Raw genomic sequence first — 24,106 nt, 5'->3', positions numbered from 1 at the left:
TTGTGATGGTTTCATTCTAAAATAAAAGATGATTTAATGTTAGTAATTTAGGAATACCAGCAGTAATATATCAAAGAAAAATTAGGATTCACTCTACCAGTGTTACTCAGTCACTGTCTGTAAGTTCCATCAGAAAACAGTGCACTGCAGACTCAGGCATTTTCCAACGTGAAAAATCTGGTTGTGTCACCATAAACATTTGAAAATGTTTCTAGTTTTCTAGTTTTGATTAAACATCAGGGGGTCCCTTGACTCCTATAGCTTTCCTATGCAGCTAAGTGCATACTCTCCAAACTTTCAGTCAAGTTGAAGTCATTTTTGGCTACAGATGATGTTTGCACCATTCAACGTGGTTGGTAGACATGGGACAATAGTAATCAGTAGATTCAAAATGTATAATGCAAAAGTTTATTTTAGCATGCTTGGCAGTGATTGGAAAATTGCAGGCCATTACTTTGAATCAGAATTAATTATGTTCATTTCTGATTGGTAAAATGCTTCAGCACTGGTTATCACTTGTTTTTTCGACTATGCAAAGAAAGAACATTGAGATTTTGTTGCCAAAGTTGCCAAAAAACAATAAAAACTATTTTTATTTGTATAGTTTTTTATTTGTGTTTTTTTCAATACACATTGTTCCAAAGCAGCTTTACAGAAAAGCAGCTATAATGTGTGTAACATCTCCTAAACATTAATAACTAACACTTATGGAAACATAATAAACAATTTAATAATAATAATAAAAAAAATTAGACTGTGACAGACAAGCCTCTTGCTCAGTAGGGAAAGGAGGGTGCACACACACACACACACACACACACACACACACACACACACACACACACACACACACACACACACACACACACACACACACACACACACACACACACACCCACAGCCAGCTTTGTGCGTCTCTCTCTCTCTCTCTGGCATCCCTGGCTCCTCATTTTATCACTCTCCTGCTGATTGGGCAACTCAGCGCTGGGCGAGGAGGAGGGCGTGGCCGTGTCGAGAGGATGCACGCCCGGCGATTAGTTACCCAATCAGCGGGAGAGGGATAAAGGCGGAGCTGGGGATGCCAGAGAGAGAGAGAGAGAGAGAGAGAGAGAGAGAGAGAGAGAGAGAGAGAGAGAGCGACGTGGCCACGCTGTCATTATGTTTTAGTTTTATGTTGGTGTCTCATTAAAGTCTTGTTGATTGTTAATTTGTTCCTGCATCCAAAAGGGAAATGGAAAATGCACACAGAAATCGGCTCTTCTGGGTTTTCGTTCTACAACCTGAACAGCTCTATTATCATTTACTGTAATTATCTCCTTTTAAGTTCTGAAGAAGAAAAAAATACAGGATTGGAATGACATGAGGGTGAGTAAATAACAACATAATTTCATCACTGGCAATTTGTTCTTTCAAAGAATCCAGTAACTAAGTTCTGTAACCAACCAGATCTAAAGAAAATGTAATGTAATATATAAACATGTTGCAGAATGACCCACCCCTCCCTCTTGTCATCGTTGCCCCCCCTCTTAGGGCCATCCTTCAGCCGGGCTCACAGCGGGAGTGGGCAGGAGAGAGGAGAGGTGCCATTTGATAAGCCTCATTTGAGCAGCGGATGATGAGGCGCACCTTATGTGAAAATAGCCTCATCACCGCTGCCATAATAACATAGAGCGTGCCTCTCCACAGGGAGCCGGCTTCTATCTCCTTGTGTGCACACACTGGCATTCTCGCTGGTCCAGGAGCAGAGCGGGGAGGGTATTGGCCAATTTAGATGCATGCCGAACCCTCACCCCTGGTGTGAGTTAAATGTGTCACCTGGGGTTGACAGCATGGGTTGCAGCCGATGGGCTAGGATGCTAGGCCGTCCTTCCCTCACAAACCATGACCCTGGGAAGACAGACCGCTGGCCCTGGCATGCCGGAAGGAGGGGAGTGCATGCGACTACCGGACCCTTTGGACAATTTTATCCACCCTTTTGACATTTTTTGGTTTATTATTATTTCCAATAACTCTCTAAGGTATGACACAACATCTCTTGCTCACCCCGCGACTACTTTTTTAAACTCCAAAGAATCAGATAGCCAACCAAAAAGCCTTATGCAGTGAAAAATATTTCTTGATACAAGGGTTCTTTGCTGAGGCAAAGTTGCCACAAATAACCATTAAAGACTTTTATTCTTAAGAGGATATACACAACGTTTGTTCGGATGTAGTTGGCAAGTGTGTAAAGAGACACTGACATGGCAAGACAGCAAAACCAGATTAAATAGATATACGAAAATCTTATATATGTTATTGCTTATTGTTGTTATCTTGAATATGGGACAGCATGAGTAAGCTTTATTTGAAGGGTTACATATAGCACACACCATTTGAAATTCTAGATCTTTTGTCCAGGTTTTAAGGATTATTGGGTACCTGAGATAATGTATTATAGTAAATCAATCTTTGTGAACAATTGCCAGATAAAAAACAAATCCCAGCTCCTTGGCATCTGGGGTTCTCCTGGGTAACTGTTAGGTAGGTTTTATGATCTGTTTCCAGACTACAGGCTACCTTTGTCAGCAAAAGCTACTCTGTTTGTACAAAGATTTGAAAAATGCTAACATAATCCAGGCCACAGCAATATGGGTGTGTTTGTTTGTGTGAACAGGAAGCAAGGTTAAAAACCCATTCAAGCCTAGAAAGACAAGGCAGGTGAAATCTGTACTCAGATGGCCCCATGGGTAATGTGTGCTGACAGGTTGGGCATCCGAGAAACCCAGCAAGATGACAGGTTGGCCATACAGCACAGTGTGGGGGTTGGGCTAATCACACTACCACACTTGTCAAACCAAATAATGTGTAAAGCACTTTGCTTGAGGGCAAGGATATTTTCTGAAAGGGGAACACATGGAACTCTTAAGAGCATAGATAAGACATTACAGAAGGGTTTGATTTTAGATTCCCACACCTGTTTAAAACGTGGGAGTGAAGGGGTGAATATTCAATTCCCTTTTACTCTTACAAGTTATATCTCTTATTCTATCATCCTAATTTATTCTTATTATATTAATCAATGGCCTATTTTCCTTTTAAAATAAGGTGCAAGTAACATTTATGTAACCTGAGGGGTTACTGAGGGTCTGGCCCCATACCAGGAACACAATAACAGTGATTATTTATTTAGTACAGCTCCTGAAGGATATGCATTTATATTGTACTGCATTTATTCACAAAGATATGTATGTTATAATTATTACATAATTAATCAACTATTCTATAACCATTTGATTATATGGTAATCCAATCATTATTAATTGAATGAGAGAGAGATTTTAGTTATGATTTTATTATTATCTATTTTTTAAATATTTTACATTTATGCATTTGGCAGACTCTTTTATCCAAAGCAACTTACAGTGCACTTATTACAGGGACAATCCCCCCGGAGCAACCTGGAGTTAAGTGCCTTGCTCAAGGACACAATGGTGGTGGCCATGGGGATCGAACCAGGGACCTTCTGATTAACAGTTGTGCGCTTTAGCCCACTACACCACCACCACTCAAAGGTCTGTAACCATTGCATAAAACATATCAATCTCATATAATCATTGAGCTGAAACTTCAAGTTTCTTTATTTGATTTTATTGTCATATTAGGTGACTATTTGCTGCTTTTGGCCTTGTGTGTGTGTTCTCTTTATTTTTCGCCCTGCTCTGTCCTATTTTTCACAGATAGCAAGAGGCCCAGCAGGGAGAAAGACTCCCGTCCTAGAGGAGATAGTGCCTACCTGTTGTAATGTCTAACTCATTCAGTATTTTGATTGTTTATGGTGCCCTATAAAACGTGACTGCCATAATTGCGCTCCTTGGTACTTTCTTGATGAAGAGAAAAAGTGGTAGTCATAACTTATGGCTATCCCATGACATCTGCTGCACATAAGTTCTGTAAAACCAATGATGGGAACTTGATTAATGTTATGGCTAACTAATGATTGTTTGCACAAAAATGGAAACAGACCATATTTGTAAAGTGCTAAGATGTTTGAATTGACCGATCAGAATCTCAGAAAGGGTTGTAATGTGATACCTCTAATTCAATTTGCATATGACTCTAATTGCTTATGAATGCTTTTAAAAGTAGGACTCTTCTTTTTCTTCTGTATTGCTGAACCACTGGATTAAATTGACTTGTGATGCTTATTGGAACTGCAGAGAACAATCAGTAAACTCTCTTTCAATTGATTGCAAACCTAAGTCTGAGTTTTCAATATTCATACTGGCATAGCTGTAACCCCCTACAAAGCTCTGTTTCTAATGCAGAGCACTCTTAAGATTTTTTTTTTTTGTGTAAATAAATATCTCAAGCAGTGCTGTTGACCTGTTCTGAATATCAGCAAAGATGTAATTTGACAGTAGGCACAAGGTTATATATACTTTTAATATTGACCAACTTACATTTTAGAAACAATATTTGCTTCACTTACAAAAATTGTTCCAAACAAAGCCAAAGAAGTCCAAATGTTTTCCAAAAGTTGCTTGTTGACACTGAAATGTCTGAAAATGCTTAAATCCCCATTGATGCGCATGCAGAAAGAAAGTAAGAAGTGTGGCCCTGAAACGCAGCTGTCCTCATGTTCCACTGCCAGACTGTAATTCCAAGTAAATTTGCCGTATCCTTTGAAGGAATGCAATGTGAAGGTTGTACAAAGTAAAATGTATCTTTAACAAAGCTATAAAAGTGGATGACAGGCACATCAATGGCGCTACAACCTGGGCCACAATCTTGATTGTTTTTGGGTTGATTGGACCACATGACTGCGTCACATGACAACAAATTTGTAATTGTTTTTGTATATCCCCATTTTCCTAGTCAACACTACAATGCAAATACAGCGTTGCCAAATGTATCCACTTGGGAGAGCATTTTTGAAACAGATAAAAATGTAAGTCCTTTTTTTACTCCAAATCTCCACTTTCACTTTTACATCTTAAAGTCACATGTGATGCCTGTTTAGGTTCACTTTCACATCTGAAAATGGAAGTTAAAGTGGAGATTTGGAGTAAAAAAGGACTTATATATTGTTCTTTTTCTCACCCAAACCTATTATATTGCTTTTGAAGATATGTATTTAAACACTGGAGTTTTATTGATTACTTTTATGTTTCCTTTCTGTGATTTTTGGAGCTACAAAAGTATGATTACCATTCACTTGCATTATATGGCCTTGCAGAGCTAAGGTATTTTTCTAAACATCTTTGTTTATGTTCTGCTGAAGAAAGAAAGTCATACACATCTGGGATAGCATGAGAGTGAGTAAATGATTTTTGGGTGAACTATTCCTTTAACACATGCTTAGGGGGTTAAGTGAATTAGTGAATCATTTATTATTTGCATGAACTGTCCAAACAAATTAACTCACTAAATTGAATTGGAGTTCCAAACAGTAAATATAAGTGAATCATTTATTTTAAACAGTTCATTTACAAGAACTGTTGTGTATATGAGAGATGATGTTAAGGTGAACGTGTTTCATTACTGTACGACAACACGATTATGACAAAACTCATAACTTACGATTATGTCCCTTGATATTGCTATTAGCTATTAATATAACTTAAAGCTGCACTATTTTCGTAAGATTTTTTTGTTATAAATTAACAAAATTTCATTAATGAGCAAGTACACCATCAATCCGCCTTCCAAACCATGTATTTGCCTTACCCAGATTCATTATGGTAAGCCTAAAATAATTATTTATATTTTAGAGCCTTCGGGATGGATTTGGCGTGAGATTGCATACTGCCATAAGTCATCCGTGCATGTTTACGTCATGTCCATAAATAAAGAAAAGAAGGTCCGGAGCTACTACAACGCATGTATATGTACGGTGATAGGTTTGGTAGTAGTTTGAAGCTGACAGCTTGTAGCCACAACAAATGAGAGACATTGACCATGGATCATTCGTAACCCTCTGGAGAATCACCTGTTTTTAAAATAAAGAAACGTTGAACGAAGAAGAGTGCAATCAAAAACGGAAAACGACAGAGCCAGAGGTGACAAAGGTGGTGACAACTCCGAGATCTGAAAGGTTTTAAAACCAACCCAGAGATGGAGTTTTTCTCACTTGACAGGTAAGATATTTTATTGGACCGATAGTTAACCAGGTAGTTCTCTTTGCACGGTAGTTCGTTAGATAGCGTTAGCCACTCTAATGGGGCATTTTTATGGATTGTGGTACTGCAGTGCTTGATTTAATTAAAAAAAAAAAACACACAAAGCATATTTTTTTGGCTATCTGTCTTTTTCTTCCTTTTGTTATTTAAAAAAAAAAATTGAGGGGAGGGGGCGAATTTTGTTGTTATTATTGACATTCACTCTGATATAAGATCATCTGTAACCATGGCGGTTTTCCTCAAACCATCAGATTCACCCGAGCAGAGCCAAAGCCCGACTGACATATTTACCAAAACAGTGTTCATCCGCAAGTATCTTGCTGTTCTATGCTTCAACTTCTAGAGGGACAAAAGTTACATATTGTAGCTTTAAATTAAAATACTTATTTTGGGTGGATTAACTGCATGCCATATTCAGAATGTTAGTGACACATCAAAAACCAGTAAGTACTGTGTTCCTGAATTACAAAATTTACTAAAAGGTTTAAACATCAGTAAATAAAGACTATAGTTGCATAAATGATCAGCATCACATTAACCCTCTTAAAAGAATACAAAACAAGACATTTACAATTTTGAATAAATCCCCAACACTAGTTAATAGATAAAATTCTCTTTTAGTAACTTATGTCTATACATTTTAGGGTTTCAAAGGTCCCACTTTGATTTTACAGTTTGGTGCATGATTTTAAGAATTACTCGTTTGAGGCAGGAGCCAAAACTCATCACTTATTTGGTGCCATTGCACACTGACCTAGGTCAGAGATGGGTGATTAAAGGGTAACAGAAAGCTCTTTGTGTGCCAGGACCTGAAAACATCTGATGACATTCATTTTATGCTACAAGTGGCAAAGTGTTGGATCATTGGCAAAAGGAGCATGCATCCTTTGCAAATTGTAATTACAGAGCATGTGGAAGTGATTTGGACGGATAGCAGGTGGAGCAAAAGAACAGCCTGTCACCGATCTGTCAGCTAGTGACTGCCACAAAGGGATTGGTGCCAGAAAACACAACTAATAGGTGACTTACAAGCGAGAGCCAATCTTCCCTGAAGAGGAGACATGTGACATCGTCAGTCAGATGTGAATGTATTGAGTGAGTCACTCCAGGGTGAGGATTCAAATGAGGAGATGTGAGAACTGCTTTGTGGGTAATTGAGTGAAATAACCACATATGGATCATGACAGAATTTGTGCATTAATATGATTATACCATAAAAAAAACATAACAAATGAAATGCCTCCAGCTCTCTTGGCAGCACCCATATAAGAGCTGAAATTGAAACTAGACAGTGCTCCAACTATAAATATGAGATTTGTATCTCTTTAAAGCTTAAGTTTGTGATTTATACCACTAGTGTCACCAAAAGGTTTCAATCTCACACCATTGGTTGATCCAATGTAGCTGTGTCGAGCTGGTCAGGATGCTCAAACAAACACTGCAATGTTTTGATAGTGCTACAGTGTTTACATCAACCTACCAATAGCTTACTTGTAGTACTGTATAGCAGTCTCTGAATATTAAGCTGGAATAGGAGAAAGTATTTCAACACAACATGATAATATGTGAAATCAACATGTTGTGAAAGTTCATGTACCCTGAAATCAAACACATTCAGATGAAATACTGACAATCGGCATCCTCCATTAGACATTTTTGCATCAAATCAAGCATGAACACATTTTCTCTCAAGCACAACTAAAAGCATGTTGCACAAGCAACCTCTGAGACACAAGTTCTAGTCCTGTGAGAAACAGGAAATAATCACAAACTAAACAATGGTGACTGTGATTTGGAGGATGCATTTTCACTTAAAAATGACATTTTTACTCCAGTGACGATTAGGGTTGGGTTGTGGATTGGTGGGTAGATGTAATAAAATATCTATTCATTTTGACCGTATTACATCATTTTCAATAAAAAACATTTTCAGAAGCAAAACTTTCAAACGACTGTTGCCAAATTCACAGCGCGATTAGTCAATTCAACATCGAAAACATTACATCACCTTCAATGAATGCATAAGAAAGCACCAAAATAGTCATAGTTTTAAAATAGTCATTGTTTTATTTCATATACAAATTTCTTAACTGATATTTGGATGGGTGAACATGTACACAATAAGGATATAAAATGTTTGGTCATCATATATGTAACTACATAAGGCATACAGAAAACAGCAGGCTACATGACAGCATCAGAAAACATTTCTGCTGAAGACTGCTATTATTATCCCCTACACCAGCAATGACAATTATGACGTATGTCTACTGATGTTTTAAGTACTCTGCATTAGAAACAGAGCTCAACAGAAGCATCACATAGATGTCTTGTGGGGTTTAAGCTTGTATATGCTTCATGTGGTTACTCTGATTCTGATGAATTCTTAATTACTATGTGCTGGAAGCAAAAAGTAAGAAAAGCAATTCAGTCTAATTTGAACTATGATATCCTTAAATATCATTTTTTTTTCTTCTTTCAGTATTGCTGACCTTTGTTTATAAGTAGTTAACATAATAACGATCGAACAAAATGAGAGACCAAATTGTTTTTTTTTTTTCCCCTATATTGAAAAATCTATGACAGTTTGATACACTAATATATTGGAAGACTCGTACTGGGGATATAAATATGATTACCCCCCCCACCACAACCAATAACTGTATCTATTGTGCAGACTCATAACAACTTTTGTGCAAAATTGTGGAAAAGTGGCTTTTTTTCTATAATAAAGCCTCAATATCAGCATTTGTAAATATAAAGTCCAAAAACATTTCAACCAAGTGACACCAACACATTGCACAAATTTCTCTATGTACACAAGTAATGCAACAGATACATACTTCATATTAAAAATGTGTATGTTAGGAGTGCACAAATACACATAAAATACATATCACAAAAGCTTTTCACACGTTTTTGAACCAAGTGTGTGACTGATAGAAATGCAACATTCACTTTTCAAGTTAGTCATCATTTCCTTTCGTTTTTTTCAAACACATCATGAATTTTGAGCTACATTTAGTGAGAGTAAAGTTTGGCAGGTTTCGTGCCTCAAAGTGGTAAATGATTTTCTGTGCTAAGCCTGAGACAATCGGTGCAAACGTTACTGTGAGCTTGTGAAACCGTGTCACACCAGTCCGTGAGACATCTAGGAAATTGAGTCCGAATTGTAAACAACACAGGGTTCTTGTATTCTTGGAAGTTAGGGTAAAGTCTGTTCAGTCCAGACACTGCAGAGTTTCTCCAGGTGACAAATATAAATTGAATTGGTGCTCTTGTTCCATCCAAACTTAGTTAAGTGCTTTTGAAAACAGTGTCTTATGATTGGAGGACTTATTCAAGGCTGACAACTCCGTTATGAGGTCACCAAGGAGTAGATCATACTGGAAGACAAGATAAAAAAGCATCACTGATTTTGTGTGCAAATAAAATGTAAAATTAGACAAAAAAGGAGCACAAACAGGAGAGAAAAGTCAATTCTTCCTGATTAAAAAAGAAGCTTACAACAGCCAAAAATGGTTTGCTGGTCTTCAGTGGTTTTCACTGGTCCAGCTGGTCTGGTTTGATGGTTTAAGAGTGGTTTTCAGCTGTTCGGAAGACCAGCCGATCGGTTAAACCATCTAAATGCCAATATGGCCAGGCTAAGAGACCAGCTAGACCAGCTTAAACCAGTTAAAACCAGCAAACCATCATAGGCTTTTTGTTGCATTGCAGCAATTATAACAACTTACACAATATATTGTAAGTGGGCTGTATTAAAAGTTATTTTTGTCTGTTCATTTGAAGGTGGTTTAAGTGCTATTTAAAATGGCCATTGAAACAGAGGGATATATTTTATAACGTGAAACATGCACCATTCAAAACGCTTTCAACAAGCCATGATAAACTAATTAATCAAATCAATTTGAACAATCTTCAGAATTTATGATTTATCTTGAAATCTTCTGAAAATAAGTTTTAAGCAGTTGAAAATAGATTTGTAAATAAACTAATGCATAAGAATAAAATAAAACAGAAGAACAAAAAAAAAAAATCTGAAAATAGAAAATAAAAGCTGTCGTGCAAAGCTTGCCTCCACCTGAGTGGGGTTTAGCATGTTGCTTTGCAGTAGTTTTGGATAGTTGCCAGGCCTTTGCTAGGTGGCTGCTAGAGTGTTCTGGGTGGTTACTTACTAGCCCAAAGACTCTTAAAAATGGCTTATTCAATGACACAATGGGGTTACTGGATCACTACTTGTGGAGTTTGAACCTGTAACCTTTTAGATACTAACCCAGAATTCTACCAACTAGGTCACATCACCCTCTATTGCACAGCTTGAACATAATGCACCATGGACACTTGTACCTTCACCAAAGATATGTCCATTAATTGTAGGCTTCTATGCTTCCAAATGAATACTTAAGGTATATCCCAGATACATAATAAGCTCAATCGACGGCATATGTTGCATTTTTTTTGACTCATTCCTCCTTTTCTTTAACCCTACTATGGTATTGAGAAACAGCACCTCCCTTTGGTATTCACAGTCATTTTTGACCAGAAGGTTTAGATGTTTAACCCTTTTTTTTTTGATGATGACAATGATACCTCTAAATCTGAGGCCATGGTTCTCAGCAGGAAACTGATGTAGTGCGTACTCCAGGTAGGGAAGGAGATATTGCCCCAAGTGAAGGAGTTCAAGTACCTCGGGGTCTTCTTCACGAGTGAGGGGACAATAGAGCGGGAGGTTGGCGGGAGAATCGGGGCAGTGGGGGCGGTATTGCACTCGCTCTATCGCACTGTTGTCACGGAAAGAGAGCTGAGCCGGAAGGCAAAGCTCTCGATCTACTGGTTAATTTTTGTTCCTACCCTCATCTATGGTCATGAAGGCTGGGTCATGATCGAAAGAACTAGGTCACGAGTACAAACGGCCGAAATGGGCTTCCTCAGAAGGGTGGCGGGCTTCTCCCTTAGAGATAGGGTGAGGAGCTCAGTCGTCAGTGAGGAGCTCGGAGTAGAGCCGCTGCTCCTTTGTGTCGAAAGGAGTTGAGGTGATTTGGGCATCTGGTAAGGATGCCCCCTGGCCGCCTCCATAGGGAGGTGTTTCAGGTATGTCCAGCTGGGAGGAGGCCTCGGGGAAGACCCAGGATTAGGAGGAGAGATTACATCTCCACACTGGCCTGGGAACGCCTCGGGGTCCCCCAGTCAGAACTGGTTAATGTGGCTCGGGATAGGGAAGTTTGGGGCCCCCTGCTGGAGCAGCTGCCCCCGCGACCCGACTTCGGATAATCGGTTGAAGATTGATGGATGGATGGATGGACAATGATACCATTTCTTCTTTCCTGAAGTAAGAACAATAAAATGATGCATTTCCTTTGGGATTTTATGCTATTTCGATCTTATTTACATATACAGTACTGTGCAAAAGTCTTAAGATGCTTCACAAAAACATTTGTCTTAGGATGGTTATTTATATTTTCAGCTTTAGTGTGTCAATAGGAAATATACATTTTATACTCCCAAACATTTATATTGCAAATACAATAGAATAGAATAACAGGGAGCCCTGCAACAGACGGAATGGTCCCCACTTGCTTACTAACCTTTTCTGTGTAAAATGATATTACATTTCAATTGCCATGACAACGTAACGCTATAAACCCTAGAATCCAAAAATTACCATAACAATTACGTTTTAAACAATTTTACAGCTCAAATAATGAGCATGTTTCAACAGAAGAATTAATGGAAGTGCTTATATAAAATTTTAAGCTTCACATTTCTGCTTTAAACCCTCCAAAAAAACTGTCCCCTTTCACTTCCATTGTAAGGGCCTCACGGTAACCTCAATGTTTTTTGTTTTTTAAAGAAAAGGAGGGACGAGATCATTGTTGCTGTTGTTTTTGTAATAAACATTATGCCACAAATGCTGTCAATTGAGCTAAACTACTGGAAAATTCCTTGAATATAACCTAATCTAATTAAATGCATTCCAGATATAACACCACACTCTCCTTCTATCCATTGGCTGCATTGAAATGGGGACTTTTTAGTTTATGCGCATTACTTTTCTTTGAGACAATTCTGTGAAATGAGCTAATGCCCATGGGTTAAATCATTCTGTCAGGCAATGGCTTAATTAGTTAATTTCCTATCTAACAACAAACACAACTTTATCACCAAACTATCTAGCTAAAACTGCCGCAATCTTCCCCAGCTGGTGGAAATATAGGCAAGAGAGGCTTTAACTATGGAAAACACTATGGAAAATGACAGCTTTACCAGCTTGAGAATCACCCCGGGCAGGTCTTGATGATACAGACTATTTATTTAGAATGCACTGGCATATGTTTCTGATGTATGTTGAATTTCTGTGCTGACTTCACACTAGGGGCCATTGATGTCATGCCAGATTGCTGTCCATAGGCATTAATACATAATAAGGGGTTGCCCTGATAAAAACTGTATAAGCAGTTCTTTGCTTGCGATCTTGAGCAGGTGAGGGTGAGAAAAGTAGCAGCATGGATCCTTTTATATCTATACTCTTTTGATGGAAGATGCCATCACTGAAAAGTCTACCTATTTATGCTGTTTGTAAATTATATCAGTGCAGCAATTCTGCATATGAAGCATATATATTTAACTTCATCAGAAAATATTTAGATGATGTCGCAAATGTTTTTTGAATTTTGAGTGCTTTGATTATATTCAGTGGACACAGCTCAAGGCTGGTCTCGAACTAGAGTTTTTTTTAAATGGAAAATTGCAATGGAAGGTGCTGTATGATTAAGGACTGGGCCTTATCTGTGTCTAGGAAACAAGTTTTTTGTGTAAGTGTTAAAAGAGGACGATCAATGAAAAATGTATCTGAGCTGTGATCTAGCTTGAGGCAAGTTATACTCTTGCCTCAAGTATATATATATATATATATATACACAGGGACAGGACGACTGGTTGCAATCGAGGGAAAGATGAATGCGGCCAAGTACAGGGATATCCTGGACGAAAACCTTCTCCAGAGTGCTCTGGACCTCAGACTGGGCCGAAGGTTCACCTTCCAACAAGACAATGACCCTAAGCACACCGCTAAAATAATGAAGGAGTGGCTTCACAACAACTCCGTGACTGTTCTTGAATGGCCCAGCCAGAGCCCTGACTTAAACCCAATTGAGCATCTCTGGAGAGACCTGAAAATGGCTGTCCACCAACGTTTACCATCCAACCTGACAGAACTGGAGAGGATCTGCAAGGAGGAATGGCAGAGGATACCCAAATCCAGATGTGAAAAACTTGTTGCATCTTTCTCAAAAAGACTCATGGCTGTATTAGATCAAAAGGGTGCTTCTACTAAATACTGAACAAAGGGTCTGAATACTTAGGACCATGTGATATTTCAGTTTTTCTTTTTTAATAAATGTGCAAAAATGTGTTTTTCTGTCAATATGGGGTGCTGTGTGTACAATAATGAGGAAAAAAAATGAACTTAAATTATTTTAGCAAATGGCTGCAATATAACAAAGAGTGAAAAATTTAAGGGGGTCTGAATACTTTCCGTAACCACTGTATATGTCTTTGTAATCCTTGTAAATTTAAAGGGATAGTTCACCCGCAAAAGGCAGTTCTTCTAATTAACTCAACCTCATTTTGTTCCAAACATGCCTAACATCTCCTTTTGTGTTCCACAAAAGTTGGAAAGTCTTACAGGTTTGATGGTAAGCATATGAGGGTGAGTAAATGATCATATAATTTTTATTTTTGGTTGAACTATCTCTTTAAACATATGAGACGAACAAGTGTGAGATTTGCCAAAAATATCTTTCTTTCAGTTCTATCAAAGTGGCATGCTTCTTTCTAGAGTCATTCGGTTTGAATGGTGTTTAGAAAAGAGGGAACAGCAAAGCTACTTTTGTAATTGGATGGGGGTAATCTAGTGCGCTGATATTGGATTTGCAATTTGAAAGAGGGAGCACAACATTGCGGTTATCAGAGGGTGAGTACAGTTGAAGTAAAAAGATGAAGCCACAGAACAACAGGGGTTAAACTGTGCAGGGGCAGACAGATAAGCAGCATTCATCAAATCAGACAGGGTCAGTCCATCAAAGAAATAACATTTGAATGCAGAAATTTAGTTTTGCTGCTTTAAAAAAACCATACGGACTGAATATTAAAGGTGCTGTAAGCGATGTTAGCTGTTCAGGAACTTCTGCCAGACTAAGCCATATAATTAGACACGCCCTCTTTTTTAAAACCCTGCCTACAAAGTAACCGTTGTACCACTGAAACCATCATAGATAGGAGAGCAGTGTTAAGACATCTAAAGCTGGCGTCACACTAGTTGATTTTTACAGTGATTTTCAGGCGGGAGCTTTGTGTACATAATCGGCAGTCAGTAGGTGGGACACGGAGCGTGCATAAGTATCTGTCAGCAAAAATATGTTAATCTCCGTCAGGACTTTACAGGCATTTCCCAATCTGTGGGTATCCCAAATTTTCAAATATGCCGTTTTTCAAATATCAAATGAAAGCAGGGAATCTCAATGTAATAATCAGTTGGCATTTCAATCCCGGATGGGCGTTTCTGAACTATCCAGGGAAAGTTGGAAATCTAACAGTGGCGGCTGCTGGTCTTTCAAAGAGGGGAAGCTCATTTTCGGCCTACATTATAAACTTATTTACCCTATTTTTTGCACTAAATCAATCTTAGGTGTTGATCTGCCCTGCTGTTTAATTCTAATTTTTTCCTCGTAAGGAAGACTTTCAAATGGCTTCGCCAAAATCAGGTCGACAATATTAGCACCGTCTGCCATCGTGCGCAGTTTCACCCGCACTGACGCTAGCCTAGCCTACTGTATGAATGAATGAATGAACGAACGAACGAACGAACGCTCTAAAACAAAATATATTAAACTTGGTAAAACTGAAACAAGGAATGTGGTGTATAATTGTGTGAAATGTATTATGCAAATTGACTAGCAATTTCGCCAAACAAATATAAAGAAATAGGTTGCAGCAGTTTGTCTTTCGACTACACTTGAGAAATTCACGATGGGACTGAGCGCGAAATAGCTTCAGTGACTTCTTATAGTACAGATTCGCTGTCAATCAAAAGGAGATGCAGTCTTTTGACAGATCCTCCAATCATCACGCGGAAGCCCGGAGTCCGGGCCAGCCCACTCCTCATTCACCCCCAGAGACGCTGAGAGTCCGTGGGCGGAACATAATCGCAGCATTTATCCAATGACCGTCTATTTTCGGAGCACTGAAAAAAACTGTTCAGAGCAGCCCCATTGAAGTCAATGGACGCTCGGCTTCAACAGGGAAATGCACTGACGCTACGGGAATGTATGAGAAGTAAATCGAGTCAGCCGACCTGCTATATGTAATGTAGCTGATTCTGAACGAACTCGTCTTCGAGATGAATGTGTTCTAACGCATTTTTAGTCAATAAATTGTTTACACAATAGTACATATTTGACCATTATTTTTTTGACATTATAGGGGAAGCTGAGCTTCCCTTGCAGTCTTAAAGAAATCCCCACTGAAATCTAAATATAGTAGGCAAATCGTGTAAAGTGTTTGAGAAACGCCAAAAATTCAACGGTGAATTCTCAGGGTCAGCAAAGCCTTCTATGCTGGCCTAACATGACAAATAAATACATATTTTTCATCCTTTCATTCTCAGTCACCTTTTTGCCTATGTATTTTTAATCGCTTTCCACTCTTAAACTACAAACAAACAGAGAAAAACAAAAAGTGTATCACTTTATTCCTTGATGCTTTCAAACAAAGTGTGATAACTGTTTCACAAATTGCATGCCTGAAGCAGCGTGTGAGTCTGAGCTCCACCTCCTCAGGACTTCAGAGTTTCCACAGAATCTCCCAAAGGCATAGGGTGTCTTCTTCATTGTGAAACTGTGTTTTCTTAATGGCATGAATCACACTGAAGGCCTGGACTGTAAATGCACGGCCCGCCACTGCTCTTAAACCTACCCGTACCTTAACCTCAGTAGCAGAAAATGTGGGAATTTTACAGAAAAACATGTGGATACACAGTAAATAGTTTATAGTCTATAGTAAATAGTCTTGTATGTATTTAATGTTAGTACATAGTAGTTAAGGCCACCTAATATAAAGTGTGACACAATTGTTTATGCTCACGCGTTACTCCTGTTGTCATTTCGGCGAGCTCCATGTGACAGGGAATCAGAGAGAGAGAGAGTTGCATGAGTCTGTATGTTTGTCACCCCTCCACCATTCTTAATCGGCAAGTGTGTCATCCTCTGATTGAAGAGAGCAATATCACAGCAAACAGTCAGCAAATGTGACACCCTCAGCCAAAAATTTGTAGTTTTGAGTCTGCAAGTGTGACGCCAGCTTAGGTGTTGTCAAAATAGTCAAAAGCAGTAGCCGGTCATAACAATGGACACCCGGCACTGAATCAGCCCAATCAGCCGGAAGAGGGATAACGAGGAGCCGGGGACGCAGTTTGAGAGATAGAGAGAGACACAGCCGCTGTGTATGTGCATCAGTGTTTATGTGTGTGCTTTTGTTATGCTGAAAATAACTTTTATGTTGTGTTTTGGTTGATAACCCGGTTCATGCTTCCTCTTTTCCCAATGAACGAGAGGCTTGTCTGCCACAGCAGACAAACTAACAACTGACAGCTGCTTACAAAGCTAAAACATGAATGATCCACTTTAGCTACCATGCATCAGCTTATGTTTCCCATATATGGGCTACCCTGTGAATGCATACAATGACTGACATGCAGAAAGCACCTCAAAATCTCCTGATAGGCAAAACAAAGAATATGACCATGGTCACATTATCTTTTAGCTGTTTACAGAGCCTCTGGCTGTCACAGATACAGGTGTGATATTTCAGGAAAACCAATTCTGTGATTTCGCTCAGGTAATAGAGACGTTAGGCACTTTTCTACCATCAGACTGAACAGGTACTATTGGCAAACCCTGCCATTCGGTGCTGAATCAGGCTCCTTGACACACTTACAGTTTCTTTATCTATTGTGGTGCTTCGAAATCTGGAATAGAATCAAAATAGTGGCCAAGTGACCAGTCATGAGTCCCCACATCACTAAAGACATTCCAATAGCACAGTTCTCTGTCCTGAGTATGGTTGGCTAACTGTGCTGTGAAATTTGGGCCAGGAACATTTTGTAATCATACCACACTGAACCGTGCACAATTGGAAATGCTATTGGAACCATTACTCTCTGTGTTCAGAGCCATTCAGCCCATTGGTGGAAAAGTGGCTATTGTCTGTAACCCATTCCATAACAATCGCTTACAGCACCTTTAAGAAGGAAGCAATTAGATTAGGCGGTTAAAAGATCACAGAGACCATTGGTAGAAAACCATGCAGAGTGTTGTGATAGGAATAAGAGCTGTGAATCTTTCACAATGCATGGCACAACATTTGTGCAGTGTGTACAGGACAGGTAAAGGACAGGTGTTCAGGAAGGTCAGTTTCACAAGGTGCATAACCATTGGGAAGAAAACACCAACTCACTACCATCACTCCTTAAAGAGGGGGTGAGTTCCAATAGATGCTAGAGAAAAAAGGGGTAAAATGTTAAAGACTTACACATACCTAGAATTTCCACTTCAGAAGCAAATTGTTTTAAATAATGTAGAATATACGTATCAATCTCTTGTGGCTGATCTATACCAATTGTCTTTGATCCGACAAATGGTCATAAGGGCTGTGTGCTGGAAGGGTTAACCATTATAGAATATGTGTGTATATATGTGTGTATTAACATTTAATGTGAAGTGATATAATGTGGAAGAAAAAAAGAAACAGGAATTCTACCCAAAGGCATGTTCCTGGCGCCATCCAAGTGCGCAGAGTCCTTGTCAGTTCAAATGCTTGTTTAAGTATACATCTCTGCTATACTATAGGCTTTATGTAGCTTATACTATAGCAAAGGCACACACTAAAAAGCATATTTGGCTGTAAAGACAAATTTGACAAATCAGGAGTGAAAATATGCCAAAAAAATAAAAATAAATAAAATAAGAAAATATAAAAAATAAAAAGCATAATTATGAGTAATTTATCATTCTGTAGAATGTTTTATAATTTATTTTTACATTTTATTTTCAGATGAAATACAGAATATTTCTAGATTTTACTTATGATTTACTGACTCTAGTCATTCAAAATGTCATTTTGTTTCCTCTCCAGCTCCAAAAACACATTTATTTTTATCACCCTGCAAAAATGACTCATTTTGAAATCGCTCCCCTAGTGACATAGAAGATAGGAGTCATATTTTGGATTTGCTTAGGACACCAAATGAGCATACCTGTTGCACATCACAGGCCAAAAATCTGTTTAAAAAAATCTAAGTTGCACAGAATCCCAAATATAAGTACATTTGGTTGAGTTTGAGGAAGTTTGGATATCGACTCACCAGTAGAGATAGTAGAAGAATGAGAGGACGAAGAAGGACATCTTGCACCAGGCTTCTTTTTGGCAGAATTTCAGCGTGTCTCCGTTCATGACGGACGCTGGGTCATAGAGAAGCTCTTTAGTGTCAGTGGGGCTGTGGAAGTACCTGCCGAAAATGGGAAACAACACGAGGCGGGTAGTGCGTCTTGTAACATTATATATACACCTATGATCTGAGCTTTCTGCTTGTATTCCCTATGGTTCTTTGGTATCCTGGAAATCCAGTCTGAGATTACGGGACATCCCTGCAGCTCTATGCAGAAGGCCCCTTATAACATTATGAATATTAATAAGGCCATTTTTATACTCCAAAATCACAGAAGCCACATCATGTTTACACAGATGTTTCATGGCATACAGAAGCAGCATAAATGTACTGGTACAGGAACCAATGCATCGCACTCAAAATTAATTGTTGATTCTCGTGCACAGGGGAAAGGAAACAAGATGCATACAGATTGTCATGGCAGCTGCCTTAAGGTGCTGTTCACACAGACTGTGTTTTTGTGTCCATATACACTGTTTTGCAATTGTTCCATATCTGTCACTCACTCAAAGTTGTGTCAATGAATTGATGCTAGGAGTTGCTCTTGGGAGCCCCAAACACCTCTGATTTTTAGAAAAGGCCAATGGGAATTGGCGAGTGGAATTTACATAAAAGGATCTGGCTCGCAACCACTCATTCAGATTTGAGTGGTGTTGAGCAGCGAGTTCCACTGCCGTTCCATTCACCTCACAACGAGAAGCGTATGCTGTTGGATATGTGCTGCATTTCAGCGTCTTTCTCCCCCTCTGCGCGATTGATGCAGAGTACGCCCCTGGGCACTTCGACAACCAAAAGAGTATATATTCTTGTAAATAAAAGGGTATATTTTCTCTAAAAGAGCGCACACTGGCGGACAGCTTCTTTTCAAAGATACCTTTCTGTCTGTGTGTAATTCCTGAATGCAGTCGCTATCTCTCCGCCTCTGACAGCCACGAGCGCTGCCTCACGTGTCTGGGCCGTTGTCACACTGAGGCACCGTTCGTGAGTTTGAGGATCATGGCAACGTTGCGGTCACGCTTTCCTTAATTCGGGGGAAAGCCACTCCAGCTGCTCCCCACCCAGGGCTGGTTCCTGGGATTGGAGCACCGCTCACAGCCGTGCCCTCCCCCGGTCCCATTCTTCCCGGAGGTACATGAAGAACTCACAAAGTTGTGGAGGACACCTTTTACTGCTTCTTTTGTCTGCTCTCACTACCCTCGACGGTGGTGCAGCCAGGGGGTACAAGGAGATTCCTCTGGTGGATAAGGCAGTTGCGGTGCACTTGTGCCCACAAAACGCCACCACCTGTTGGAATCGTCCGGGACTCTCGTCCAGGGCCTGTAGGTCTACGTCCTCTCTGGTGACTAAAGCCTACAGTGCCGCTGGACAGGCTGCCTCCGCCCTGCATGCCATGGCTCTCCTACAATTACACCAGGCCAAGGCATTGAAAGAGCTGCACGTGGGGAGTCCTGACACTAGGTAAGCAGTAACTGGTCCTGGACAGGACCACTACTGCATTGGCATATCAACTGCCTCAAGTTGCTGGTGTTATTGCTGGCCCTGCGGAGGATTTTGCCAGTTGATCCAGGGCAAGCATGTTGACCGGACGGACAACACGGTGACGGTAAAGTATATAAACCGCCATGGTGGCCTATGCTCGCGTTGTATGTCGCAACTTGCACGCCGTCTCCTCCTCTGAAGTCAGAGACTGAGGTCGCTGCAGGCAACTCACATCCCAGGTGACCTCAACCGTACAGCGGACACGCTGTCACGACAGTTGATGCTCAAGGAAGCTGATTTGGAATCAATTCGGCAAAGCACAGGTAGACCTGTTTGCTTCACCTTGAATGTGTATGTGGCCACTATAGCGACACACCACGATGCGGTGGATGGTATGTCCCAGGGGAAGCTCGACCTGATCATCAGGTTCCTGAGAGGCAAACCCCTCATCAGAAATCCTCCTAGGCTATGCCTCTTTCCCTCGTGGGATCTCTCCAAGGTCCTCCTGGACCTGTGGAGTGCCCCGTTTGAGCCCTTAGAGTCAGTGGAGGGAAAGGTGGTCTCATTGAAGGCTTCCCTCCTGACTGCGCTCACGTCCATCTAGAGGGTTGGGGACCTGCAGGTGTCGGCTCCTCAGTGCAAAACCTGAATGAGTGGTTGTGAGCCAGCTCCTTTTATACCCGTATGTCCGGGGGAGTGGCATGCAAATTCCACTCGCCAATTCCCACTGGCCTTTTCTCAAAGATCAGAGGTGTTTGGAGCTCCCAAGAGCGACCTCTAGTGTCAGGTTAAAAACACATCACGATACACCTGCATGTTGTTCTACTCTACCTTTAGTAAGCACAAGAACACCTTTGGTCTGAACAGCTCCTAAATCTGCTGTTTAAATCTGAATAGATTTTTCGTACTGCACGGCCTGAGATTGTGCTTTGAACACAATCTTTTAAGTTCTTCTGTGCCTCACTCTCATTTAAAAGCATCACCTCATTTAGAGAAACATAAAAAAGAAGGAACTGAGGTAACAGAAGTGCATTAAGAGAAATCTGAGAAAGTAAAAGAAAGATTGATGGCATATTGTATAGCAGCTGTGATCGTTGGATCAGTGGAAAGAATGGCAGAGTTTATCCAACTTCCCCCCGAGTTTCACATCTATATCTAAAGCCATAAGGTGTCTGGCTTACTGATTACTGATATCAAGCTCTACTTAATGACAACCAGCTGAAAAGACTTGTGATAATTTCATAACAATAATCAAAATCCAGCATAACTATGACACTGATTAACTTCACTGTTTCATCATTCAATATCAGCCTGCATAAGAGACTGCGGAAAGATCTCTCAAATTATTAGGATGGCAGCAGTAACTGACAATGGCATTGAACATTCATTAACAAACCCTTAAGAAAGATTTAGCGCTCCACTGCAAAATGACTGTGAAACATTTGATCCAAGTTGTGATTTCTCTTGTTGTTTCCCTGTTATGAACTGTTCACTGTGCTATTATTTGTCTTTAAAAAATGAAAAAGACTAACATACAGAAAATTACACAAATTTTTTTCAGTGGCAAGGAATTTTATAAAGTAAAATAGGCTGATGTTAATGTTTCCTTGACTGTCTCTGAAGTGCTGGTTTACACCTATGACCACTAGTGTTTAAAAGTGCTGATTTCAACCTAACTTCCTCTCTTCAAAACCCCTCCCTCCAAAGACATAAGCAAACCAGATGCCTGCAAGCCTGAACGTGCCCAGACCATGAATTTCAATCTGCTCAGCTAGAGCATGCTGCCCTGAAAATATGTGGAAGCTGCCATCTTTGCCTCATGGGCACTAAGTTCTGAATTTGTTTTAATTTTTAATTTTTTTGCAAATCACCTCAGCAGTAAATGTCATGTGACTGATCACTCTATATTAGAACTCCTTAGAGCAGACAGGGATAAAGTACATTTTAATTTTTAAAGATCCCTCAAAAATAAAAATAAAAATTATAATAACGAAAAAGGTCACTTATACTGTAAATGGCATTCAAACAGGAAACATGCTTTTTGTCTGGATAAAGCCCACTGAGGCTAACTTCTGAGAGCATTTCTGATTAGCTAGTTTTCTTATTGGCTAAAAAAGGGTGGGGCGCTCCCCACACTGCTAAACAATCCATCATTGCTGGTCCCCCCGCATGGCATGCTGGTGTGCTGGTGACCCCACCAGGCTTCTTAATTAGCTAAACCAGCTTCACCTGAAAGACCATTCTGGTCAACAAACTTATGCAGCTAGGTTTGCTGGTGAAAAACATGGCTATGCTGCTCCACCAGCTAGACCATCACCAAACCAACACTAACCAGCTTTAACCAGCATGGGAATTGCATGCTGGTTAAGCAGGATTTTTCAGCAGGGTGTATACATAGCCTCTGGCTGTCACAGGGACAGGTATGATTTCTCAGGACACCTATTATAGTGATATCCGTCAGGTAGTAGGGTTATTTTATATGTAGTATTCCAAAACATTAGCTCATAGAACTTTTAATGGGAGAGAAGGCTGGTTCAGGTGCTCACCTCCATGTGTTGTAGAAGAGCAGAGGAATATTTAGGCCAACTGTAAGCCACTCCTGGGCGCACAGGAACATGATACAGAAGAGTCCATGGATGGAGTACTCTGGAAGCACCAACTGGAGAGAACACAGAAAAATAACTCTCAATCTATAGTTCCTTCCCTTGGCAAAAAAATAAAAAAAATTATTCCTGTTTTCAAACAGGTTTCCCTAACATTTCCTCTTCATTGTTAAGGATACAGATATTCTTGCCCCAAACTCATGCCATTGGTTCCGAAAATGTTACTAGTCAGGCTGGATTGGATTCTCAAAAAAACAGAGCAATGTTTTGATAGCTACATTGCCACAATGTGTACACTTTTCTGAGAAATACGAATGGCTTACTTATAGTTGACTGCATTTTATGCTGGGATATGAAAATATGTTTAAACATTAAAAAAAGAGAAAAAAGACACAAATGTACAAGAAAGATAAGACTTAGGGCAGCTACTTTGGGAAGTGCTTAAGGTTGTTACCATGTATATCTAATACCCAAACTACTTCAGCTGTGTCCTTTTCTGTTGCCCATACCCAGTTGCATTTCCACGGCAACACAGTCCAAAAAGTTGGCTGATGTATTACAACCTTTAGGCTTTTTAAAAGAGGAACTTAATTATTGACAAATGCACTTTTAGAGGATTTGAAGCCCTATGAACACAGAGCAGTGAAACGGTGAACATCAAATAAACCATCATTTAGACTGCAGGGCAGTTTGATCACCTGCAGATTGAATACTTGGGTTGAAAGTAGGGCTGGGCGATATGGCCAAAAATATTACCATGATATTATTTTTCATATTGTTCAATATCAATATTTATCACGATATACATTCATATTTGCATGTTGAATTTTGTTTTTATATCCAAGTTGGCAGATGAAAATATATATATTTTTTATTATCCTAAACAGTCAATATAGTCTCTACTAAGCTGCATTGTGAGCCCAGAGACAGCCAAAGCAGTGGGGTCTGAGGGATCGTCTACCAAAATATGACAATATTTTATAGAGTTTATCAATCAAGTGCAGTTGGATATGAATGTTAAAAGATCAGCTGTTAATTTTGAAGCATAATGACAGCAGTCTAGTATTATAATAAATACATTTATAATACAATTAGAACAGAAATCTATTTGTTTATTATTAAAGGCTTGTAACTTGCTAATCATGTCTACTCACATGCGGGGAAAAGAGATAACATGTGCGGAGTGGGACAGGGCATACATTAAGCATGTTCAGTGCTAGAGAAAAATATTCAAGAACACAGTGCAGAAAGATCACAGCTGGTGTACTTGTCACGCTGCTCACAAGAGACGATGAGAGGGAGCAACCGTCATCATGATGTCTTGCAGTCCAGGTGGAATCAATTGACCGTGGTGACCGGCATGT

General features: G+C 39.7%; 1 protein-coding gene across 2 annotated transcripts in view; it reads right to left on the bottom strand.

The window, feature by feature from the left end:
* Nucleotides 1–8,267: 8,267 nt before the first annotated feature.
* Nucleotides 8,268–24,106, bottom strand: part of cnih3 (cornichon family AMPA receptor auxiliary protein 3) — a 59,670-nt gene continuing 43,831 nt past the window's right edge. The window contains exons 4-6 of one of the 2 annotated variants that reach the window (XM_052098327.1): nucleotides 22,686–22,798; nucleotides 18,577–18,720; nucleotides 8,268–9,544 (exon numbers count right to left, since the gene is read on the bottom strand). In XM_052098327.1, coding sequence (XP_051954287.1) covers nucleotides 9,517–9,544; nucleotides 18,577–18,720; nucleotides 22,686–22,798 — 285 coding nt within the window. In that variant the 3' untranslated portion in view covers nucleotides 8,268–9,516. Of the gene's footprint in view, nucleotides 9,545–18,576; nucleotides 18,725–22,685; nucleotides 22,799–24,106 lie in introns of both variants that reach the window. The other variant, XM_052098326.1, reaches the window with a different exon arrangement.

Source organism: Xyrauchen texanus, chromosome 30 (genome assembly GCF_025860055.1).
Source record: "Xyrauchen texanus isolate HMW12.3.18 chromosome 30, RBS_HiC_50CHRs, whole genome shotgun sequence".
NCBI classification, from domain to species: domain Eukaryota; kingdom Metazoa; phylum Chordata; class Actinopteri; order Cypriniformes; family Catostomidae; genus Xyrauchen; species Xyrauchen texanus.
The sequence above is the reverse complement of the archived record's forward strand: the minus strand, read 5'-3'. Positions and strand labels throughout refer to the sequence as shown.